The sequence below is a fragment of the Salminus brasiliensis genome, chromosome 19, assembly GCF_030463535.1.
Source record: "Salminus brasiliensis chromosome 19, fSalBra1.hap2, whole genome shotgun sequence".
In the NCBI taxonomy this organism is placed as follows: domain Eukaryota; kingdom Metazoa; phylum Chordata; class Actinopteri; order Characiformes; family Bryconidae; genus Salminus; species Salminus brasiliensis.
This window is the reverse complement of record NC_132896.1, coordinates 30,050,788-30,073,561: the sequence shown is the minus strand read 5'-3', so window position 1 is coordinate 30,073,561 and position 22,774 is coordinate 30,050,788. Positions and strand designations below refer to the sequence as shown.

Genomic DNA, 22,774 nt, shown 5'->3' with positions numbered 1-22,774 from the left:
GCACCCAAAAAAAACCCGGACTGGACTTTTACGTTCTGGACCCGGATTCGGCACCAAATGAAGGACAAACCTCTGTAGGAACCTGCTGCTGTCCCTTTAAGAGAATCAGGTTGGGTTTGCCTGAGCATCAACATGCAGCAGATTTCAGACAGCGAGCTGCAGGCTAATGGAAGAGACCCTGGCTTCATTAGGGCAGCCAGACCAGACAGCTAGCAGCTAGATACCTCGTGGAAAAGGAGCCGTCGCTGGCCGGAATGGGGGCTTGGCATTAATAACTTCTAATGAGAAGCTAAATCAGTCCCTCAGCAGTGAAGATGGTGTCGTGGATCATTTCGCGGATGGTGGTGTGAGTATATATTATATATATATTATATATATAGCGTTATCTATATAGACTGGCGCTGCCTGTTTGTTGTCAAGCTCTGCGGATTCCCCACACGATGCTCACCGAAAGGCTTTCACATGGGGAAGCTTATAAATACCATACTGAATAATAAAAACAATTTATCACCAGATAACGTTTAAAAGATGTGTCCAGCCTCTCAAAACAACGAGCGTTTGGCAGCCGGAATGCTGGTAACACCAATGACTTCATGCACAAGGAGGCGCTGCCATATGCAGCACTAGTCGTCGTTAAACTGACAATTTTAGCCTTTACTTCAGCTTTCTTCCCTCTAGAAACGCTGCACACCCCCTTATTATCTAATCAAGCTACAAATTAGCTTTCATTAAGACCGCCTTTGAGTCTATTTTGCAGCAAAATGAGCCGTAGAGCTGTCCCAGATGTTAACCTGAGGACATTGCCTGGTCCTCAGAGCCTGTTTTCACATCTATGGCCTGGACGTGATGTACAGAGCCCACCTGATCTAGACGAGCTGATTTGCATGTTTTGCAGATGTTGTTAATTTGATTTTGAGGCATGACATACCTCAAGCACACAATTTTCGTCCTGGGTTGATGCTCCAGGATGATCTGGGCCATGTCCCAGAAAGGATGCTTTGGTTAGGGCGTCATTAGTTTATACAGACCTAAAGGCCTTGGTCCGTCTCCTTCTGATGCAATGTTGAGGGACGCTGAAGGAGGCCGAGCTGCTTGCACTAATATGGCCATATGGTCTGAGGTAAGGCTTTGGACTGCCAGTGACCTTCTGTGCTTGAGTGGTCATTTGTTATCTGATGGATCTACGTCTACAGTCTACATCACGGTGCAACAGCACGATCCGGTGCAACATCGTGGTCCTGGAGAAGAGCTGAGAATGATCCTTAGTTATCTGATTGATCCTCGTCTACAGTCTACATCACGGTGCTACAGCACGATCCTGTAGATCAACAAAGAGCTGTGCTAATTTTTAGGAAGGGTCTACGTCTACAGTCTACATCTCGGAGCAACATTGTGGTCGCAGAGAAGAGCTGAGAATGGTCCTTAGTTATCTGATGGGTCTACGTCTACATCTCGGTGCAACATCGTGGTCCCGGAGAAGAGCTGAGAATGGTCCTTAGTTATCTGATGGATCTACGTCTACAGACTACATCACGGTGCTACAGCACGATCCTGTAGATAAACAAAGAACCGTGCTCATTTTTAGGAAGGGTCTATGTCTACGTCTACATCTTGGTGCAACATCGTGGTCCCAGAAATGAACCGAGAATGGTCCTTAGTTATCTGATTGATCCACGTCTACAGTCTACATCTCGGAGCAACATTGTGGTCGCAGAGAAGAGCTGAGAATGGTCCTTAGTTATCTGATGGATCTACATCTACATCTCGGTGCAACATCGTGGTCCCGGAGAAGAGCTGAGAATGGTCCTTAGTTATCTGATGGATCTACGTCTACAGTCTACATCACGGTGCTACAGCACGATCCTGTAGATCAACAAAGAACCGTGCTCATTTTTAGGAAGGATCTACGTCTACAGTCTACATCTCGGAGCAACATTGTGGTCGCAGAGAAGAGCTGAGAATGGTCCTTAGTTATCTGATGGGTCTACATCTACATCTCGGTGCAACATCGTGGTCCCGGAGAAGAGCTGAGAATGGTCCTTAGTTATCTGATTGATCTACGTCTACAGTCTACATCACGGTGCTACAGCACGATCTTGTAGAACAACATAGAGCTGTGCTAATTTTTAGGAAGGATCTACGTCTACAGTCTACATCTCGGAGCAACATTGTGGTCGCAGAGAAGAGCTGAGAATGGTCCTTAGTTATCTGATGGGTCTACATCTACATCTTGGTGCAACATCGTGGTCCCAGAAATGAACCGAGAATGGTCCTTAGTTATCTGATTGATCTACGTCTACAGTCTACATCACGGTGCTACAGCACGATCCTGTAGATCAACAAAGAACCGTGCTCATTTTTAAGAAGGGTCTATGTCTACAGTCTACATCTCGGAGCAGCATTGTGGTCCCGGAGAAGAGCTGAGAATGGTTCTTAGTTATCTGATGGGTCTACGTCTACATCTTGGTGCAACATCGTGGTCCCAGAAATGAACCGAGAATGGTCCTTAGTTATCTGATTGATCCACGTCTACAGTCTACATCTCGGAGCAACATTGTGGTCGCAGAGAAGAGCTGAGAATGGTCCTTAGTTATCTGATGGGTCTACGTCTACATCTCGGTGCAACATCGTGGTCCCGGAGAAGAGCTGAGAATGATCCTTAGTTATCTGATGGGTCTACGTCTACATCTCGGTGCAACATTATGGTCCCAGAAATGAACCGAGAATGGTCCTTAGTTATCTGATGGGTCTACGTCTACAGTCTACATCACAGTGCTACAGCACGATCCTGTAGATCAACAAAGAACCGTGCTCATTTTTAGGAAGGATCTACGTCTACAGTCTACGTTTTGGTGCATTGACATGGTCCCAGAGAACAGAGAGCTGAGAACAGTCATTGATTATCTGATGGATCCACATCTACAGTCTACATCTCGGTGCACAGTGTGGTCCTGGAGAACAACAAAGAGTGGTGCTAATTTTTTCTGATGGATCTACGTCTACTGCATTCTCCTTGTAGTAGCATCGTCCCTTTTTATTGGGTGGATCTATGTCTACAGTCTGCTTCTTGGTGCAACAGCATGGTCCCTGAGAAGAGCCGAGAAGGGTCCGTAGTTATCTGATAGACGTAGCTATGTATACTGTCTACATCTCGATGTGTCAGGATGGTCCTGAAGGAGAATAGCCGAAAGGCACTGTGGGAGGGGGACGAGTCTAAGTGGGACGGGGCGCATGTGTTCTGCCACGCACCAGGCACACTGCACCGCCCCGCTGTTGCTTGCCTCACTGGGCACCGCACACACATACAGAGGCCACATGCGCACTCACGTGTGCTATAAGTCAGAATATACAGCTCTTGTACACTAACAACCACACACACATATATATATATATATATATATATATATATATATATATATATATACACACACACACACAGCAGCCTACACACACCCACTCAGACCACATGCACATGCATGTGCTATTATGGATATCATTACCCATGGCCTTGCAGATAGAGGATCCAGCTGATATCTGCAGAACATGCTGGATCAGTTATTAGAGGGACAGGAGGATGGGTCTGATCAGACACTGTAGCAGATCTATCCTGAAATGACATGAGATGAATGAGAACCCTCTTGGTGCTGTTTTTTTATTTTTTATTTTTTTAATAGAACATCTGCAACTGGTTCTCCACCCATGCAAAGAGCCCTTTCACCAGGTAGAGAACCACATAAGCTTCTGAATGTTACAGTAGAATCATTGAAGAGCCTTTTTTAGTATGTACACACACAGATGGCATACACAGATACTGTTAGCACACACAGATGCCAACCTACACACACATGCACAGCATATACCAAGATTGAACACATGGCTACGGTGCGCTAAATAGCACACACAGCTGCCTGATGCACACTGACGCTCGTTTGGCTATACGTAGCGCGGACTGCCATTGGTTTTTATGGGTTTTGCTACACCTACAACTTACCTTGACCTTACTCCACCTTACCTACACCAATCCTTCTAAACTGGTTACCTCCACCTGAACCTAAGCATACATCTTCAATAAATTTCATAAATGTCAATATTCTAACCTTAAACGTACTAACGCTAAACCTAACCCTGACCTCTGTTACCTACTGACTGTACAAACCCTAACCTCAACAGCCTAAACCTAACCTTAATCTTACTAACCTAGACCTAAACCGAACCTTAACCATAGCCCTAACTAAACTAGCCGTAATCCTGACCTCTATAACCTACATCTAAACCTCACCTCAGTAGCCTATACCTAAACCGAACCATAGTCTTAGCCATAACCATAGTCTTAACTAAACTAGCCCTAAACCTCACTCCAGTAGCCTATACCTAACCGAACCTTAACCATAGCCCTAACTAAACTAGCCCTAATCCCAGTAGCCTACACCTAAACCTCACCTCTGTAACCTACACATAAGTTGAACCTAAGTCCTAAGTATACTAACCCTGAACTAGACCTCAGTAGCCTAAACCTAACCCTACCATCTGGAATCTGCACGTTAGCCTAACTCTAACCTCAGTAGCCTAAACTGAACATTAACTAGAGCCCTAACTAAACTATGCCTAATTCTTACTTTAGTAGCCTACACCTAAACCTAACCTCAGTAGCCCACTGGAAAAAGGAACCTTAGCCCCAACTATACTAACCCTAAACCTAATACTAACCTCTGTAACCTAAACCGAACCTTGACCCTAACTATACTAATCCAAAACCTAATCTCAGTAACCTAAACCGAACCCTAACTATACTAATCCAAAACCTAATCACAGTAACCTAAACCGAACCTTGACCCTAACTATACTAATCCTAAACCTAATCTCCGTAGCCTAAACCAAACCTTAGCCCTAACTATACTAATCCTAAACCTAATCTCAGTAGCCTAAACCTAAACCTAACTATACTAATCCAAAACCTAATCTCCGTAGCCTAAACCAAACCTTAGCCCTAACTATACTAATCCTAAACCTAATCTCAGTAACCTAAACCGAACCTTGACCCTAACTATACTAATCCTAAACCTAATCTCAGTAGCCTAAACCAAACCTTAGCCCTAACTATACTAATCCTAAACCTAATCTCAGTAGCCTAAATCGAACCCTAACTATACTAATCCACAACCTAATCTCAGCAACCTAACCCTAACTATACTAATCCAAAACCTAATCTCAGTAGCCTAAACCGAACCCTAACTATACTAATCCAAAACCTAATCTCAGTAGCCTAAACCGAACCCTAACCCTAACTATACTAATCCAAAACCTAATCACAGTAACCTAAACCGAACCCTAACTATACTAATCCAAAACCTAATCACAGTAACCTAAACCGAACCCTAACTATACTAATCCACAACCTAATCTCAGTAACCTAAACCGAACCCTAACTATACTAATCCTAAACCTAATCTCAGTAGCCTAAACCGAACCTTAACCCTAACTATACTAATCCTAAACCTAATCTCAGTAGCCTAAACCGAGCCTTAACCCTAACTATACTAATCCTAATCTCAGTAGCCTAAACCAAACCTTAGCCCTAACTATACTAATCCTAAACCTAATCTCAGTAGCCTAAACCAAACCTTAGCCCTAACTATACTAATCCTAAACCTAATCTCAGTAGCCTAAATCAAACCTTAACCCGAACTATACTAAACCTAATCTTAGTAGCCTAAACCGAACCTTAACCCTAACTATACTAATCCACAACCTAATCTCAGTAACCTAAACCGAACCTTAACCCGAACTATACTAAACCTAATCTTAGTAGCCTAAACCGAACCTTAACCCTAACTATACTAATCCAAAATCTAATCTCAGTAGCCTAAACCGAGCCTTAACCCTAACTATACTAATCCTAAACCTAATCTCAGTAGCCTAAGTCAAACCTTAACCCGAACTATACTAAACCTAATCTTAGTAGCCTAAACCGAACCTTAACCCTAACTATACTAATCCAAAACCTAATCTCAGTAGCCTAAACCGAGCCTTAACCCTAACTATACTAATCCTAAACCTAATCTCAGTAGCCTAAATCAAACCTTAGCCCTAACTATACTAATCCTAAACCTAATCTCAGTAGCCTAAATCAAACCTTAACCCTAACTATACTAATCCTAAACCTAATCTCAGTAGCCTAAATCAAACCTTTACCCTAACTATACTAAACCTAATCTTAGTAGCCTAAACCGAACCTTAACCCTAACTATACTAATCCTAAACCTAATCTCAGTAGCCTAAATCAAACCTTAACCCTAACTATACTAAACCTAATCTTAGTAGCCTAAACCGAACCTTAACCCTAACTATACTAATCCTAAACCTAATCTCAGTAGCCTAAACCGAACCTTAACCCTAACTATACTAATCCTAAACCTAATCTCAGTAGCCTAAACCGAACCTTAACCCTAACTATACTAATCCTAAACCTAATCTCAGTAGCCTAAACCAAACCTTAACCCTAACTATACTAATCCAAAACCTAATCTCAGTAGCCTAAACCGAACCTTAACCCTAACTATACTAATCCAAAACCTAATCTCAGTAGCCTAAACCGAACCTTAACCCTAACTATACTAATCCAAAACCTAATCTCCGTAGCCTAAACCGAACCTTAACCCTAACTATACTAATCCAAAACCTAATCTCAGTAGCCTAAACCGAACCTTAACCCTAACTATACTAATCCAAAACCTAATCTCAGTAGCCTAAACCGAACCTTAACCCTAACTATACTAATCCAAAACCTAATCTCAGTAGCCTAAACCGAACCTTAACCCTAACTATACTAATCCTAAATCTAACCTCATTAGCCTAAATCTTGCCCTAACCTCATTAACATACATCTAAACTGAACCTTAGCCCTAACTATACTAATCCTAAACCTAACCTCAGTAGCCTAAACCTTACCCTAAGCTCAGTAACACCTAAACCTAAGTCTAACCTGCCTGTGAGGCAGGTCCTCGCCTGGTCCTCACAGAGACTGTGGTACAGGAACACAGGCAGGCAGTAGGCAGAGCCTGGGCTGTATTTCAGCGGCCTCTGTTAGAGCTCCCGGTGCAGAGGGTTTGGGATGCTGTCACATCAGCACAAAATAACACCCCCGGTGTGTGTGCGCGCATGCGCAGGGGGGTGCATGCACTCATATGTGTGAGAGCACGTGTCTGGATGTGTGGCTCGGAGGCTGTGCATCTGCCTCTTTGTGTCTGCTCTCGCGCTCTATATTCCAGTTCAGTTTGCTGTGAAACGGCAGGGTCGATCATCTCCCACGGTTTCACAGAGTGAAAGGGCCGGAATCCGTTCACGTTTCATCGGCTGAGGTTTTCTTCTGCTGTGGAGTGTTCCTGTGTTCTGATGACGGCCTGGCCGGCATAACATTTAGTCTCAGTGATTTAATCGTATAGTTTCAGTTGAGCCAGTGCTTCAATAACTGATCTACAGTAACCACTGTCATATGGAGCACAATCTTGGATAATCCATTGGATCGTGGCCTTTAAAACACGGTTCTTGTTCCTCTGTGACCTTTACCCCTACTGAATGGCTTCTTACATTTGGCTACATGGCCGTGTACAAGGGGCCGGAATCTTCTCCATCAGTATTTTGCCTTTGTGGGGATGATGGGGTGCTGTATCAGGAGGCTCACTGAAGAAGGGTATGCCTCCATGGTTGAATGCAGAATAGCATCTGGCTCTGACCTCATGTTTGTCTCGAAACACCTGGATCCAATCAGATCCCAGTGGATGTCTGGACGAAGTTCAGCAAGTTGTGATTGAAAATGTTTGCTATAAGATTTGTGACTGCAATTAAAATCTGGCACTACGACGGCATTTTGTTTGTGTACTGAGATGTAGACTTAAAGAGATCCGATCTCAGTCTCTTAATGCTGGGTATCGGCCGATACCAGTCCGACCTCCGTCACTTAATGCTGAGTATCGGCCGATACCGGTCCGATCTCCGTCTCTTAATGCTATCAGCTGATACTGATCCGATCTTTGAGTTTATGTAATTAATGCAGGTACACAGTTTAGATCAGATGAGTTTCAGTAAAATCTCTTTTCAGTATCAGTTTCTAAAATCAGACATTCTAGACTGATTGATTTAGTTTAGTCGAGACTTTTCCTAAAATTATTATTTAAAGTGTGTTTAATGTCTTATTATCTGTGTCTGATTCACCTCCCTGACCAATCAGCTCCCAGCTCCTTTACACACTGCAGTCTAATCACCTTTCTGTGTGTGTAGTGGTACACACTCTGGACTGATATATGCTGTTGTTGGTCTTCTGGTCTGTAATAGCTGGTCTGTAGTGGGTGAATGTGATGCTGTGATTTGGGTTTGTATTGTGTGTGTGTGTGTGTGTGTGTGTGTGTGTGTGTGTGTGTGTGTGTGTGTGTGTTAGCATTAGCATTAACATTAGCCTCCACTTGGTTCTGAATGGGCTCTTCAGTGCACTTGCCAGAGAAAGGCGAGCGAGCGGTTCTCCGGTTCTCCCGCTGGTAAAACAGAGCGTTTCAGTGAGAGTTTTATAAAGGGTCAGATATTATGGTCTGTTTTCATGTTCCACTGTAAAATAGCTCCACACAGAACCTCAACTCAATTTACCTTCTGCTGCGGCCGGCTGAGGGGTGATGTCCGTTAATGGCACCTTGAGGACACCTAGATGGGTTAAACAAAGGCTCTAAATTGGATTGGGATTAAAATTGCAGTTACCCAATCCAATCAAATATGCCTGCATCGGCCCCGGTCCACTGGATCAGATCGGAACGTCCCTACATGTAAATATTGTTTCATGAAAATGTACGGAAGTATTGTGAGAATATTTTTATCATATCGCTCGCATATTGCAAGTAAGGTTGCCTTGCCTTTCTTTAATGTACCCATTTCCCATGCACTGTAACAGCTTTAAGCTTTGTATTCTGGGTGATTTGGTGTAATTTCCAGTTTCCAAGGAGCCAATTGATCGCTTAAAACCATTCAATAAAACATGGATGTGACGGTGGTCAGGAAATGACATTTGTGTGATCCAAGTCCCTTTTTTTACATTTATTTTCTACAGTTGATCTTTCAGGTTCTCTCAGTTTTGGCTGCCCGAGCAAAAAGCTCGGATCTGTAATTTGAGAGGTCCGAATCGCTTCTGTCATTGTAAGATGAGCTGGACTGGGTTTACTGGAACAGCCTGTGTCTCTTGTGGATTAAAGACTAATGTGCCCTTCTCCCCAACAGCCTGGCCTTTGGGACCCTCTACCCAGCCTACTCTTCCTATAAGGCAGTGAAGACGAAAAACGTCAAGGAGTATGTGAGTACTCCCCAGAATTCACATTCTACACAGTAGACTGTATCTCCCATATAAACAGCCAATTAAAACATGGCTTTTATAACGTGGGCAACTGTGGTCTATTCTGTTGGTCTGCACTAAATCAGGCATGCATTTGTTCTCCGATGCCAGAAATATGCCAGCATATGTCTAAACATGTGTACATCTGTTAGTATGTAAGTATTTCAGCGTGCTGCTGTCCTGAGCCACTACACCAGTGGCACTTTGGTGGCGCATATGATAAATAACTCATTCATTATAAAGCCAGACAGGAAATCATTTTCAGTGGATAATTTGTGTCCTGATTGATGGCAAGTTTGGAACATGTTATCTCCAAATGAACTGCAAATAACATAGCATCGTATGTTAGACCAGACACTAACCTGCAGTTTAATTGTTAAAGAAATGCAGATGAATTAATGCACAAATTCAGTTTAGATCTAGATTACTGAAAAAAAATGCTGAGACATCAAAATCGAACCCTGTTTTAAATATTTCAATAAATGATGTCGGCTCATTTTAAAGACACGTGTTTTGATACGGAAAAACACGTCAGTGTTTAGCTCTCGTTTCCTGGAGTCTCCTCTCACAGGTTGCCATGGAAACACCTCGGTCAGACGGCCCTCTGTTGGCTGACTCAGACGGGGTCCTGGGCAGGGGAGCCATTTTTAGCTTCTATCTCTCTGCTTTATCTGTGCTCTGGAGACTGTTGCTGTTGTTATTATTATTAATAATAATAAGGTAGACTTATATACTGCCTTGCACATACCCAAGGTTGCTTTAGAATTGGAAGGAAAATACAATTTGGGACAGATGTACTGCTCTTCTCTGATTAATTCTATAGTACAAATACTAATTAAAATTATTAAATACATTTTCAAAAAAGTAAATGTATTTTCAGTATGTGTATGACATGACCGACTGGTGTCTTTTTTTTATGCCTACTGTTTTAAGTGATATTTTAAGTTGTGTTTAGAGTTGGTTATGGTTCAGTTTGGTAGATCTCCTCCTCCATGTATTATATTCATCAATTTAAATAGCCAATAACCATTGCATTAAAATGTGCCTGGCCCCTGACCCCTGGTTCTGGGACCTCCCCGAATATCAGTGTATGTTTCTCATACTATTGTAAAGGATAATGCAACCTTATGTACATTTCCTCCAGGACTGTGATGATCTAGAGGACAGTCTCAATTAAGATCTGATATTTAAATGGTGGTTTTGCTTTTTGTTTGTTAGTAATTGAATGTCTTTGTGGTTTTCAGGTTTTCTACTGTATTCACAATATAGTAACACAGAACACCAACTCGCCAGAATTCACATAATACACAGTAGACTGTATCTTTCACTCATATAAACCAATTAAAACATGGCTTTCATGATGTTTCATAATCTACGATACGAGCATGTGTCTAAACATGTGTGCACGTGTTGGTAATGGCTTTACCATGCCTTGACTAATGCTGTTTGTGTGTCTCCTTCAGGTCAAATGGATGATGTACTGGATAGTGTTTGCGTTATTTACAACAGCGGAGACGATTACAGATATGCTTCTCTCCTGGTATGTCGAACCAGTCACACACATCATGAATGAGTTTTTTTTTTAGTTTTTAATTATTTTCCTCAGTCCCGTAGTAATGAATATAGTAGAAAGGTTTTTGCATCCTTCTTCTGTCACCGTGATACAGATACACCCAACCAATCACTTGGCAACACCTGAGCAACCACCTAATACACCATAGCACACTATAGCAGCACCTTCTAAACGACAGCAAGCACTCGCAACATCACAGCAACCACCTTCCCTAACTACCAGTAGCAACGCCATAGCAACCACCTAGCAAAAACCTTACTGACAAAAATCAAATTGACCACATGGCGACATCACAACAACCACCTAGCACAACCCTTATTGACCACGTAGCAACACCATAACAACCACCTAGAAATGCAGTCTAACCATGTGCCAACAATCTAGCTAAAAAGTGGGTATGTAAATTGGCCATGTTGGCTACAAAGTATTGGGACACCTGCTTATTTATTGTTTCTTTCGAAATCAAGGGTGTTCAAAAGAGTTGGTCCTGCTTTTGTTGGAGTAACTGTCTCTACTGTCCAGGGAAGAAGGCTTTCTACTTGTTTTTGGAGCAGGGGTGGGCAATTCTGGTCCTGGAGAGCCAGTTTTGTGCTTTTCCTGCTCAGGCACACCTGATTTGACTCCCCTGTGAATTGTCAGGTTTAGTAGGTTTGTTAGGAGCAGGGGAATCCGTAAACTGTGCTGGACTCCAGCCCACCGTTGCCCACCGCTTTTTAAAAAAAAGCATTGCTGCTGTTTCCACAGGTTTCCTTTTTATTTCGAGCTGAAGATTGCCTTTGTGATCTGGCTGCTGTCACCGTACACAAAGGGCTCCAGTGTCCTCTACCGAAAGTTTGTGCACCCCACGCTGTCCAACAAGGAAAAGGTACCATCTCGCACACCACCGCTATCTGGCCTGCTATATTAGCCAGTTATGGCCATGTTGTTCATGGGTGTACATGTGTCTTGTGTTCTTGTGTGCGCTGCAGGAGATTGATGAGTACATCACTCAGGCGAAGGACCGCAGCTATGAGACGATGATGCGGTTTGGAAAGCGGGGGCTGAATATTGCAGCAACAGCAGCCGTCACTGCGGCCACTAAGGTTGTATGGGACAGGAGATTCTGAAGGTCTTAACAGTGTGTTGTGTTTGGATGATGGGTGTGTGTATAGCATGACTAGAGGTCATGACTGATTGCTAGATGCTACTCTTTTGGAGATGTGCCAGTCTTGTGCTTAAAAAGTCACATTTAAAAGGTATTGGAGGAGCCTTATGCAGTGCTAGCCATCAGATTCCTCAGTCTCTGACACTTCAGAACAGCAGATGTCCGGATAAGAATACATACAGACACCTTTCTTGAACGTAATCTTGCCTTTTAAGGCTAATTTAAATATGTTTTATCAAATTGGCCAGCCCAGACTCAATTGTTTCTGCAACAACAAACATGGCAACGGCAGAGGGAGTCATGATGATGTACAAAAAAAAACCCATTTCCGCCAGAAAAGTGTTTTGCTTGAACTGTTGGCTAAATCAACCCCATGATTTTCAGTAGTATTGCTCCGTACCATCCATATCCATAGGCTTATAGATACTGTGCACAATTATGGACTAAATGAACGCATAGTACAGACAGAAGGCTCTTATTCAGTGTTGAGCATAAAGGAGGCTTTACTGTAATGCTAGATTTGCACTGCTACAGAATTGCATGATGTCATTTCAACTGCCTATTCGTATTTATTCAGCATATTATATGAAATACTAATTCATTGAATTTCATTTTGAGTCCTGCATCTACTGCAGACTTACCCTTGCTCACAACTTTGTGTTTTATGAGAACTAGGACATGTCTTACAGTGTGTAATGTGTTGTGTGCAGGGCCAGGGTGTGTTGTCTGAGAAGCTGCGCAGTTTCAGCATGCAGGACCTGACGCTCATTCAGAACGAGGAGGAGCTGCAGCTGGATGCCACCGACGATGCACACACTGCCGCCACACTTCCTCGTGCTAAAACCGCCACACGCTCAGGTACACACACATGCACACACACACACTTTCACTACCTCACGCAGAGATCAAAATCCGTCTCTGACCACCAGTGGTGGTTCTAACTTATGGGACATTCTGGCAAACTCCACCTCTGCGATCTAAAACCTGAGAATGTTGTCCCATCCATTTCATCAGCTCACAATTCTCCAAGGGACACCTTCGCAGACAGGCCATTGGGAATTTCCCGGTCAAGTGAGAGCTGTTTTTTTTTTTTTTTTTTTTTTTTTTTTTTTTTTTTTTGTATTATTATTATTATTATTATTATACTTCCCCTCAACCCTGAAATTCTGTAGTCCATATCTGGCACAAAAGAAAAAGGCTTTGCTGGTTGACTCCACAAACTGTGCTAAGCTAACGGAGCAGTGTGTAGGTGATGAGGATATCCCCCTGTTGGCTTTCAAAATATTTTTGTCTAGGCACCCCATGCCGTCCCCGGCAAGATGCTGCCCTGTGTGTCTGCCCATGTCCCCTATATCTATACTACCACTGCTGTCGGCCTCTGAATGTGGGTGTGAGTGATCCGATCACAATGATCCTGTTTACTCCTGGTGTTATCCGAAGCTGATCTGATTACCAAAAAAAAAACTGGGGGTTTTCACTTGACCACATAAAAAGCCAGGTGTAAACCCCAACTAGTAAACATTGTGGATAAGGATTGGATCCCTTAAATCACATTTAGACATGGACAGAGACTCCTATCCTCCACATTTAAACACAGAATGTGTTTTCTGAATCCGATGCAGTCAGGAATGCGGAAATACGCCTGTTGAGGGACATGAAATGGGTGGCATGTCATTGCCAGGTGGAAAGAGGCTGAATGAGTCCTCGGCATGTTTACACCTGGCTTTTTATGCGGTTAAGTGAAATCCGAACATGAGCCGGACACCAAAAACGCTTGTCAATAGCAGGTGTAAACAGCCTCTAAGACTCCATTAGGGGGAAAAGTCTAAAATGGTGAGATGCAGCAGCGGAGTTTGCATATTTCAGTATAATGTTTTTTTAAAAACGTAAGTAATCCAAACTTCATGGCTGTGAATAGCCCCTCAAGAAGCTTTTATAGGTCAGTGCTGTCATGGTACAACAGAGAGTTTTTTATTAGAGATCTGGAGAGCTGGATTTGCACTGCTACAGAATTACAGGACTTCAAACTATTATGAACTGCTTCCTCATTTTAATGCTGCAGAATTCATAATGTATTCATTAAATGCATATAAATTGTGTCCTTATGAGTACGTTTCCCCCCTGTATCTACTGCAGATATCCCCCTGCTCACGGCTGCTATGTAGCAGAGTAAAGCTTGCTGATTCACTAAGTAGAGCCCAGCAGGCCGCCTTTGTCTGAGCTGGTTTTTATGCTGATGGTGATGTGACCAGCATGTGATTCAAAGAGAGAGAGAGCAAGAGAGAGCGAGAGACAGTGAAAAAGCTGGGGAGGGAGAGGGTTAGTCATGTGCTATGGGCGTGCAGAAGAATGAGAGTGGGAGAGAAAAGAGAGAGGGGCATATTGTTGAGGTCCAGCTGAAGGTTTGTGGCCCAGTTTAAACAGCGTGACCTTTTGCCTTTCATCGGGAACGTGCTCTTGGAAGGTCTAGAATTCCTCTGAGCTCGTAGTTACAGTAGAAGAGATCAATGGAGGTTCTGTTAGCCTGCTGTCAGACCGCAGCACACAGCCACAGGGATATATTTATGAATGGTAACGTGAAGGGTTTCAATAAGGGTTTTGTTCTTGGGCTTAGAATCGTGCCCTGTTGGTCTGGCGAGCTTTGAATGTCTGCTCATCAGAGGCGATGAGAAGGAAGGAGTGAGGGGGGAGGGGTGGGTGGGTCTGTTTTTAAACCTATATCCTGCCATAACATTCCTAGGCTGAGAGCTTTGTGTGGCATGGTTTAGTATTTTCTCTGTAGGGCTTATTTAAAATGTAAAACAAAAGGCTTTTAGGTCTGTGCTTTTAAAAGCTGGACTCCACAAGCTCAGAGCCAGTGGATTAAGACGCTGTTACTGTGATCCAAGGGGCGCAGGTTTGTGGGTTGGTGACATGGGCATGGGTCCTGAGCACCTAAGGCTTACAGGACTTAAAAGGGTCTGTTGCTTACATTAGTCTTGGTACCATTTACCACAGGACTCCATGCCTATGAATGCTCAGATCTGTTTTGCTGGCACGAGCAGGACCTGATCAATATTAGACAGGTGGTGTTAATGTTGCGGCTGATCGGGTTAGTGTTATGTCTCTTCCGAGGGGGTACAGTGCGGTGAGTGTCTTGTTAGATGTGTGAAAAAATGGGTCGCTAAGCAGATGTTAATGATTGGCAAAAAAAGAGTGACTGCTTTGTGTGAAGGGAGTAGCTGTATGGAAACGACTGGTCATACGGGTCTACCCCAGTGGAGAAAATCCCAGTCGAGCAGAAGTAAGCAAAGGTCTCTTGCGAGCTCCATATGTTCATAGTATATAGTTCCCTGCGGATTGAGGAGTGAGCAAGACATTCACTGCACTGTACCGTCTCCTCTCATGAGGGATGAGGTGGGGTGGGGATCATCCAACATCATGTCCTCACTCACACTCTTGTGGCTGAATGCAATCAAATCCTCACAGCAGTGCTCCAAACTGTAGTAGAAAGCCCTGGCTGGACAGTAGAGACAGTTACTCCAATAAAAGTAGGAATAACACTATTTTAAGACTCTTGGTTTTGAACCCACTCTCCCACGGTACAGCCATATGCAAAGGTCTGGACATCATGGTTTAATTACATTTAACTTTCACTTCAAACAGGGTATCCAAACTTTTGCATTTAACAAGCATGGAGAAGTGATGGTGGATGCCTAATGAGCCTCTTTCTTTTCTCCTCAGTACGTGCCACGCCTATCCAAGCCGACAGCGAATCTCCACTGAGTTCCCGCTCTGAAGGCGACCAGTCAGATGGCAGGACTGAGCACTCGGATGAGGACGCTGCTGATAAAGCACCCAAGCGAACGGCCAGCGTCCGAGCAGCCAAGAAACCAGCCGCTGCTAAGACCGAGGTATAGTCACTCACTTGTACAGTTGCTCACACTCACTTGCTCGCTGACAACGAAGGCGCCATGACCTATTCAGTGTAAGAGAATATGCAGGTATTCAGTGCTTGGACGTTCTCTCGCACACTAATGCACTTGTATCCAAGTGGGTTAGTGAGCAGAGTGCTGACCGTGATGGAAAACTGGTGCCAGCGTGGGCGCTTGTGGTTATCCATCTTTGGAGACGTTGCTGCAGGGAGAGCTACCAACCAGCACTCTGCTCTTAGTCATAATGTATCACACTCTCTCCCGCTCTCTCACTCCCTTTCTCCTTTTCTTTTCCCAGGTTGTAATGGTGTGAGGGTTGCTCTGTATGAATCTCCAGTGTTTAAGATTACTTGGGTCCATCTCTATATTTAGAACCCAGTACAGACAGTACTGCTCCTTGCACTCCGCCTGGTTATTGTTATATTACAGAATCGTTCCAACCTTTTAATGAGGAATATTGATATTGACTACACGGTCATATCAGAATATTAGGACCACCCCTGGTTTGGAATGTACTCTGCTTCTAGACTGTATCCATCTGTTCCTCTGCATACTTTGTTAGCCTCATCCCGTTCAATAGTCCCCCACAGGACTGACCACCACAGAGCAGCTATTATTATTTGGGTGGTGGGTCATTCTCAGCACTGCAGTGACACTGACTGACATGGTGCTGGTGTGTTAGTAGTGTTTGTTGCACTGTTATGAGTGGATCAGACACAGCCGTGCTGCTGGAGTGTTGAGAATATCCAGCCAACAGCAGCTTCTGTCCTGTGGCCAGCGCCCTGTGACCACTGATGAAGGACTAGACGAGGATGACCAGGATGATGAGGATGACCAACTGTGCAGCAACAGATGACCATCTCTCATCTCTGACTTTACATCTACAAAGTGGACCAACTAGAAGTGGCCAGTGAGTGGACAGACACAGTGTTTAAACACTCCAGCAGCACTGCTGTGTCTGATCTACTCCTACCACCAGCGCAACACACACTCATACACTCGCCACCACCCTGTCGGTGTCCCTGCAGTGCTGAGAATGACCCACCACCCGATGATACTTGTGGATCAATCAGATAATATGGATCAGTCTAAACCCCTCTTCCAGAAGTCCTTCAGTTTAGGACATGACCAAAACATTCGGGCCAGGGTGGCTGGCGTTTTCTTGAACTTACTACGAGCTGAGCTATTATTAGGAAATATCTTCAGCTTAGTTGGCTTCTGAAATGGCAAGTGCCGTTCACGCTCACTTCTCCTCTCTCTTTCTCTCTCCTTCGCTGTAATGCACTCCATCCTCCTTTTATGGACATCAGACGACCAAGACGGTGAAGAAACAGCCAAAGAAGAAGAGCGCCACTGCAACCAGCAATACTGCAGAGACACCTTGAGTCTGCTAAGAGCCAGCTGGGGCCCCACACACCCACACTCTCACCCACTCATACTGTTAATTTGACAATAAACACCACTACATTGGTGCACACACATACAGATGTATGCACACACACACATACACACCCTCTCACTCACACTGCAACGTCTTTGTCCAAGCTTCTCTCGTGTGCAGATTTTATGCATTTTCAACACCTAAAATATTCAGCAAGCTCCTCATCAGAGTTAAGATCATGCCTCTGGAGTGTGTGTGTGTGTGTGTGTGTTGTTTGGGGGGGGGAAGGGGTCTCTCAACCCATGGCCCTCTACACTCTTTGTAGGCCTTACTGTTAACTAAGAATTTGCTGAAGCAGTAGAGCAGTAGACATTGTTCTCGTCATTTTTCATATCCAAGTATTCGTACCCTCTGTCCACCTTTCCCAATCGGTTTTAGGACGCAGTGTCTTCCAATCTAAGTTTTTTTTTAAGCATGTAGGACGCCTACCGAGGGACTAGCAGGGAAGAGGCAAAAACGAGGCTAAAAAGCAAAAGAAGGAAAAGATCGCTGCTCGTGGCTTAGCTTCAGGAGCCTCTCGTACCGCTGAAGAACTGCGGTGAGTTTCAAAGCCCCGTCCTTGCCATCACCCTCACATCGTTTGTCATCGACTCTTCTAGATTCTCTAGAAGTCACACGCTCCAAAAGCTCCTGGCGTCCACGAGGACGTTGCCGGAACGGTTGGTTGCTGGAAATGCTCAACTTTCACTCGCCGTCCCTCTTTGAGGCTGTAAACATGGCGGCTGGTGTGTTGCTTGGCACTTTGGCACATAAAGAATGTTATATTGCTCCATTTATAACATTATTAATAACCATTATTAAGAGTTATAAAGGCTCACGCAGACCTGCGTAGGATATCACGTGGTTCAGCCTGTGTTCTGTGGCTACGATGTGCCATTTTAACACTCTTTTTATTTGCTGATGAAAAGTTAGAAGCCAGTAGACGTGTTGCGTCTGCTTTCCCAATAGGGCCTATATTTGAACAGAGCCAGTATCTTGGACATGTGAGCCAGATCTTGGAAACAATGCATTCTGCATTATTTTTTTTTTCTCTGATGTTTTTATTTCCTGTCCCACACAAAGGCTTATATCGGTTCACAGCGTGCCGCGCTACAGTGAGGTTTCCGTGCAGACTCCTCTTATTGTAGTCACAATGCTGTCCATTGTGTGCTCAGCTAGACCGGTTAGAACAGCATTGCTCACAGCTGTCTAGGAATAGTATGGAAAAATCAGTCCAAATCAAATCTAGTTTGTGCTCGAGAGTGGACACTGCTGGCCCAGTCCAAAGCTTTGCTTACCCTGACCTCTGTTTTAAAAGTGACTGTGTTCAGGCAATGGGTCAGAATTCCAAAAAAGAGGTGCTAATCATTTTCGCAATTCTCTAAAATATGTTTATGTTTATGTAATATTTGTTGAAACATGCAGAGAGGACCCCCTGCCCTGCACATTTTTAAGATTTACCCTGCGCCCAACACCCTAATTCAGCTAATCGGCTAATTATCAAGGCCACTAAAATGTGCCGGGCAGGGTGGTCCTCCAAAATCAGCCCAGTCAGCATGCTCACGTGGGGCTCACGTGTGAAACATGGGCTAGGTGAGTTTCCAGTGGCTTCCTAGTGTGCATGGGCTCTGAGTGGGTTTCTACATTTGTTTTTACTGGGACCCAGTTGGGCTTCCCTAATCAGCCCGCCCTAATCTCACATGGGTCCCACCTAGGCCCTGTATGCAGTGTACAACCCAGATGGGGGACCATGTTTTACGCCTTCTGGTCCCATCACTGACCCTGGTGAGCATCTATATGCATCTGTTACAAACATGAAACCACTTATAGAACTGAACCTGGTTCTTCTGTGGCACAGCTCAAAGAACCAGAAAAGAAGCTCGCTAAAGGTTGGACTATATCAATGCTACTTGAGGAACTGCCTCTAAATGTACATGCAGAAACAGTTGTGCCTCTTGGCCGAGCCTAATAACCAACCTAGTGAAGACTAAAGGATGAAGGCTAGTGTACTGACCTAAGATCTGCTTTTTTACCTCAGCCTTCCGCTTAGATTTTAGCATAGATCAGACAGATCAGAATAATCGAGCCACATTATTAAGTGTAATTACTACTGAAAGCGGATAGGGGGCGCCAACCCCCTACAAAAGTAACACTGAGAACTGCGACACCATTGTCATCTACCAGACTTCTTATTTAGTTAGTCCTGAGCTCGGATCAGTTAGTCTTTCGTATTCTTACGTATACTATGGTGGACAGATAAGCTGATCCCAGGGCAGGACTCTCGGTGAATCTACTGGAAAATGATATAAATGTATATACTATGATACTTCTGACTGTACAGAATGAGCTTTGCTTGCCTTACTCTCTTTGATGGTGTTCTTTGCAGACTTTTATTTTGAAGTGTTCCTTTTGTTTTTCAATCTCTACTCATCATTTGCCACTTTTTATTGTAGGACGGGTTGTAAGAGAAAGTCTTGTAAAGCAGTGCTGTTTGCGTATGTTGGTACAGTGTTTTTAATTTTTCTTACATTTATCTATTTTCTTTTTTTTTCTTGTGTTTATTAGAATATGGAGACGTTACCAGCCCACAGACACTGTAATCGAGTCAGTAGTTGGAGCTGGGAGTGAGAATAATTTATTTAAAATAAAGTTTCTTTTTAACAGTGCAGAAGTATCGAGAGTACTGAATTTCTTAAAACACTGTCATTCTAAAGAGAAATCTTTTTAAGTAAATCATACAGGACAAAAGATTGTCAGGCAAATCTGAAGGCTAGCTTGACATGGTTTATGACCATACCCAGATGCAGTCGATCGGCCAAGACCTGTTTAGTATCTGACTAGTGTGTCTTTTAAATGTTAGCCTAACAAACACTGGTTTTAGATCATCACCAATCACATTTTGCCCCAGAAATCAATCAAAAAGCTATGTATGCTATAAACGTCAAAGTGGTTCCAGTTGTCGCCAGTCTGACGCACTGCCACTATGGCTGGGTGTCGCAAATTCTAATACAGAGCCATGCCGCTTAGCCATCAGTGTCCGGAGTCGGAGTGAGCACAATTGGCCATGCTCTCTCCCCTCATTGCTCTTGGAGTTATGTTGGCCGGCACAGGTGTCTGCCAGCTGGTGTTGTGGAGCTGGGGACCCGGCACTTTCCTCAGAGTGTGTTGGCTGCCCCGTGATGCTGCATCGGCAGCTGTTGGTAAAGGTGGTGGCGGCTGGCTGGCTTTGCATGTGTCAGGGGATGACATATAAGTCCTTATAAGTCCTTTCCCTCCTAGTGTCGGGAACATTGCTGGTGCTAGGGGGAGCTATGAACAAATGGGTTAATTGGCAGAACCGAATTGGGAGAAAAAAGGGCAAAATTAAAATGACTGCCAGCATTCGAGCTCTATAAAGAAGAATAATTGTGTTTTTAACTGTGATCTAAACCACATTTGATTTGTCTCTGGATAAGATCTGTTGAAATCTGGTTGAGTTTGAGAAGGTTGAGTGACTCTTTTTAGGCGTGTATTTACGAAAATTAGATTGGTGACAGCCCGAGCCCAGTGTTGGTTAGCAGCGTTAGCCTAGCATCTCCTGTTCGAAACTAAAGAAGCACACGACGGATACTAAACTTATTTTGGTTGGTTGATTGCATCTGGGGTCAGTGATCAATCATGTTCATTTGACGTTTTGCTGAACTTTTCCTTTAACTAGACCTCTGAACCCCAGCACTGGGGAGTGAAGCTTCATCGCAGTGTTTATAAAAAGAACAAATATCTGTCACTTTAACTTAAGACCCCTAATTCCCCTGATTCCCTTCAGAAGTCGTCATCTTGCGCATACGAGCAGTTTAACTGCTCAGAATTATTCAGTGCTTATGCATGTGTTACAAAGCCACTATGAAGGCAACCTTTGTAAAAAGTGTTGCGTTTTCTTTTTTTAGCAACCGATTGTTGTTTATAGAAGCTCCACATGAAAGAACAACCAGAAAAACAGTCGTTCAGTTTTTGTTTTTCTTCAGTTTTTAGTTTTAATGTCTGGTTTATGCCGACAAGCTTGACTTGAAGTTTTTGAGTTTGACAGGATTGCACTTGAGGTTCAGGCGGTACATGTAAGCAGCATCACAGCATCTCCGGTATCGTCATGCCTATTGATTTACTTTTGTTTGTTTACTGATTTTGTTTACATTTCATATCTTTTCTGCTGTGTGTTTGAGATCAGTATTATTGTGCATAGGACTTTAAATTGTGAGAGAATATTCAGCACTACTATATCGTTTGTGCCAATTGTGAATACTCCACTGTTCTCGAGAATGAGGAAGAAATGGTGATGTCAGAGGACTTCAGTACTGACTGACCTACAAACGCTGCAAAATAAATACAATTACTGCACTCCTGCCTCCGTCCCCTCTTTTAAAGAGTATTTCTTCAAGATTCCAGAGTTTTCTCGTCCTTCACAGTAAACAGGCAGTTATATTTACCATGAAATTCTTACTGCGGTAAGCCTCCACTCACAGTAAATAATACACCTTATAGATTAAAGATTTATAGACATAATTACAAACTAGAGGCTGAATTTAAAAAAAAAAAAAGTCATTATGTGGGAATATGTAAATCTAAACCACCCAATCACTCAATCAAACTCAACTAAAGAAATGTTGCAGAAATGACTCCAGCGCTGAAGTCAATGAAAGGCAGGTTTAAAACTTCATCAAGTTTCCAAAGAAGGTTTAAAGACTAAGGCGCTAATAAATAAAGCGTCAGTCTGAGGCAGCCAGCGTTCCCGAGGCAGTCCGAGTTAGTCTGATTCTGCATGCAGTTCACACAGCTTTCTTATCCGGACTTCTGGACAAAAGCTGCTCAATCACATATTTTCGTTGCCCAAAGTGGTTGAATTCTTCCGCTTGTATCCAATTAAAAATGTACTTTTAGGTGACGTACTTCTCACCTAGTTCCGCCTGTATCCAAAGCTTTTTAATTGTCTTTTTTTTTTATATTTAAATGTGCGTACATCCTCAAAATGTTGGATGCCAGCCTGCTCTGTTGCCAAAAAGACAAAGACCGTGTGTTCTTGCCTGGCGCTCACCTCTCATTCACCCCACATCAAGCGCCTCTCCTCAAAATGCCCTTAATTTGTTTGCTGTCCTTCAGGCTTGAGAAACACCAGCTGGTTCATACATCCTTGAATGCTTTAATATAAAACTTTCCATCAACTAGCCGTATAAAAATGTGGACATATACAGGTAGCTTGGCATTGCTTAGCACTGCTGTAGGTATTGAGCAAAGAGCATGGCGGTAAAGTTCCATGTGCAGCACTGAGCAAAGAGCATGGTCATAAAGTGCACTGCTGGACAAACGGTATTATGACCGC

General features: G+C 43.5%; 1 protein-coding gene across 1 annotated transcript; it reads left to right on the top strand.

Moving 5' to 3' along the window:
• Window positions 1-120: 120 nt before the first annotated feature.
• On the top strand, window positions 121-21,795 carry reep2 (receptor accessory protein 2). Its single transcript, XM_072663675.1, has 8 exons — window positions 121-346; window positions 9,259-9,331; window positions 10,834-10,910; window positions 11,688-11,808; window positions 11,912-12,025; window positions 12,798-12,945; window positions 15,811-15,980; window positions 17,312-21,795. The coding sequence occupies exons 1-8, from the start codon at window positions 315-317 to the stop codon at window positions 17,384-17,386; spliced, it is 810 nt and encodes a 269-aa protein (XP_072519776.1). The 5' UTR covers window positions 121-314; the 3' UTR covers window positions 17,387-21,795.
• Window positions 21,796-22,774: the final 979 nt, after the last annotated feature.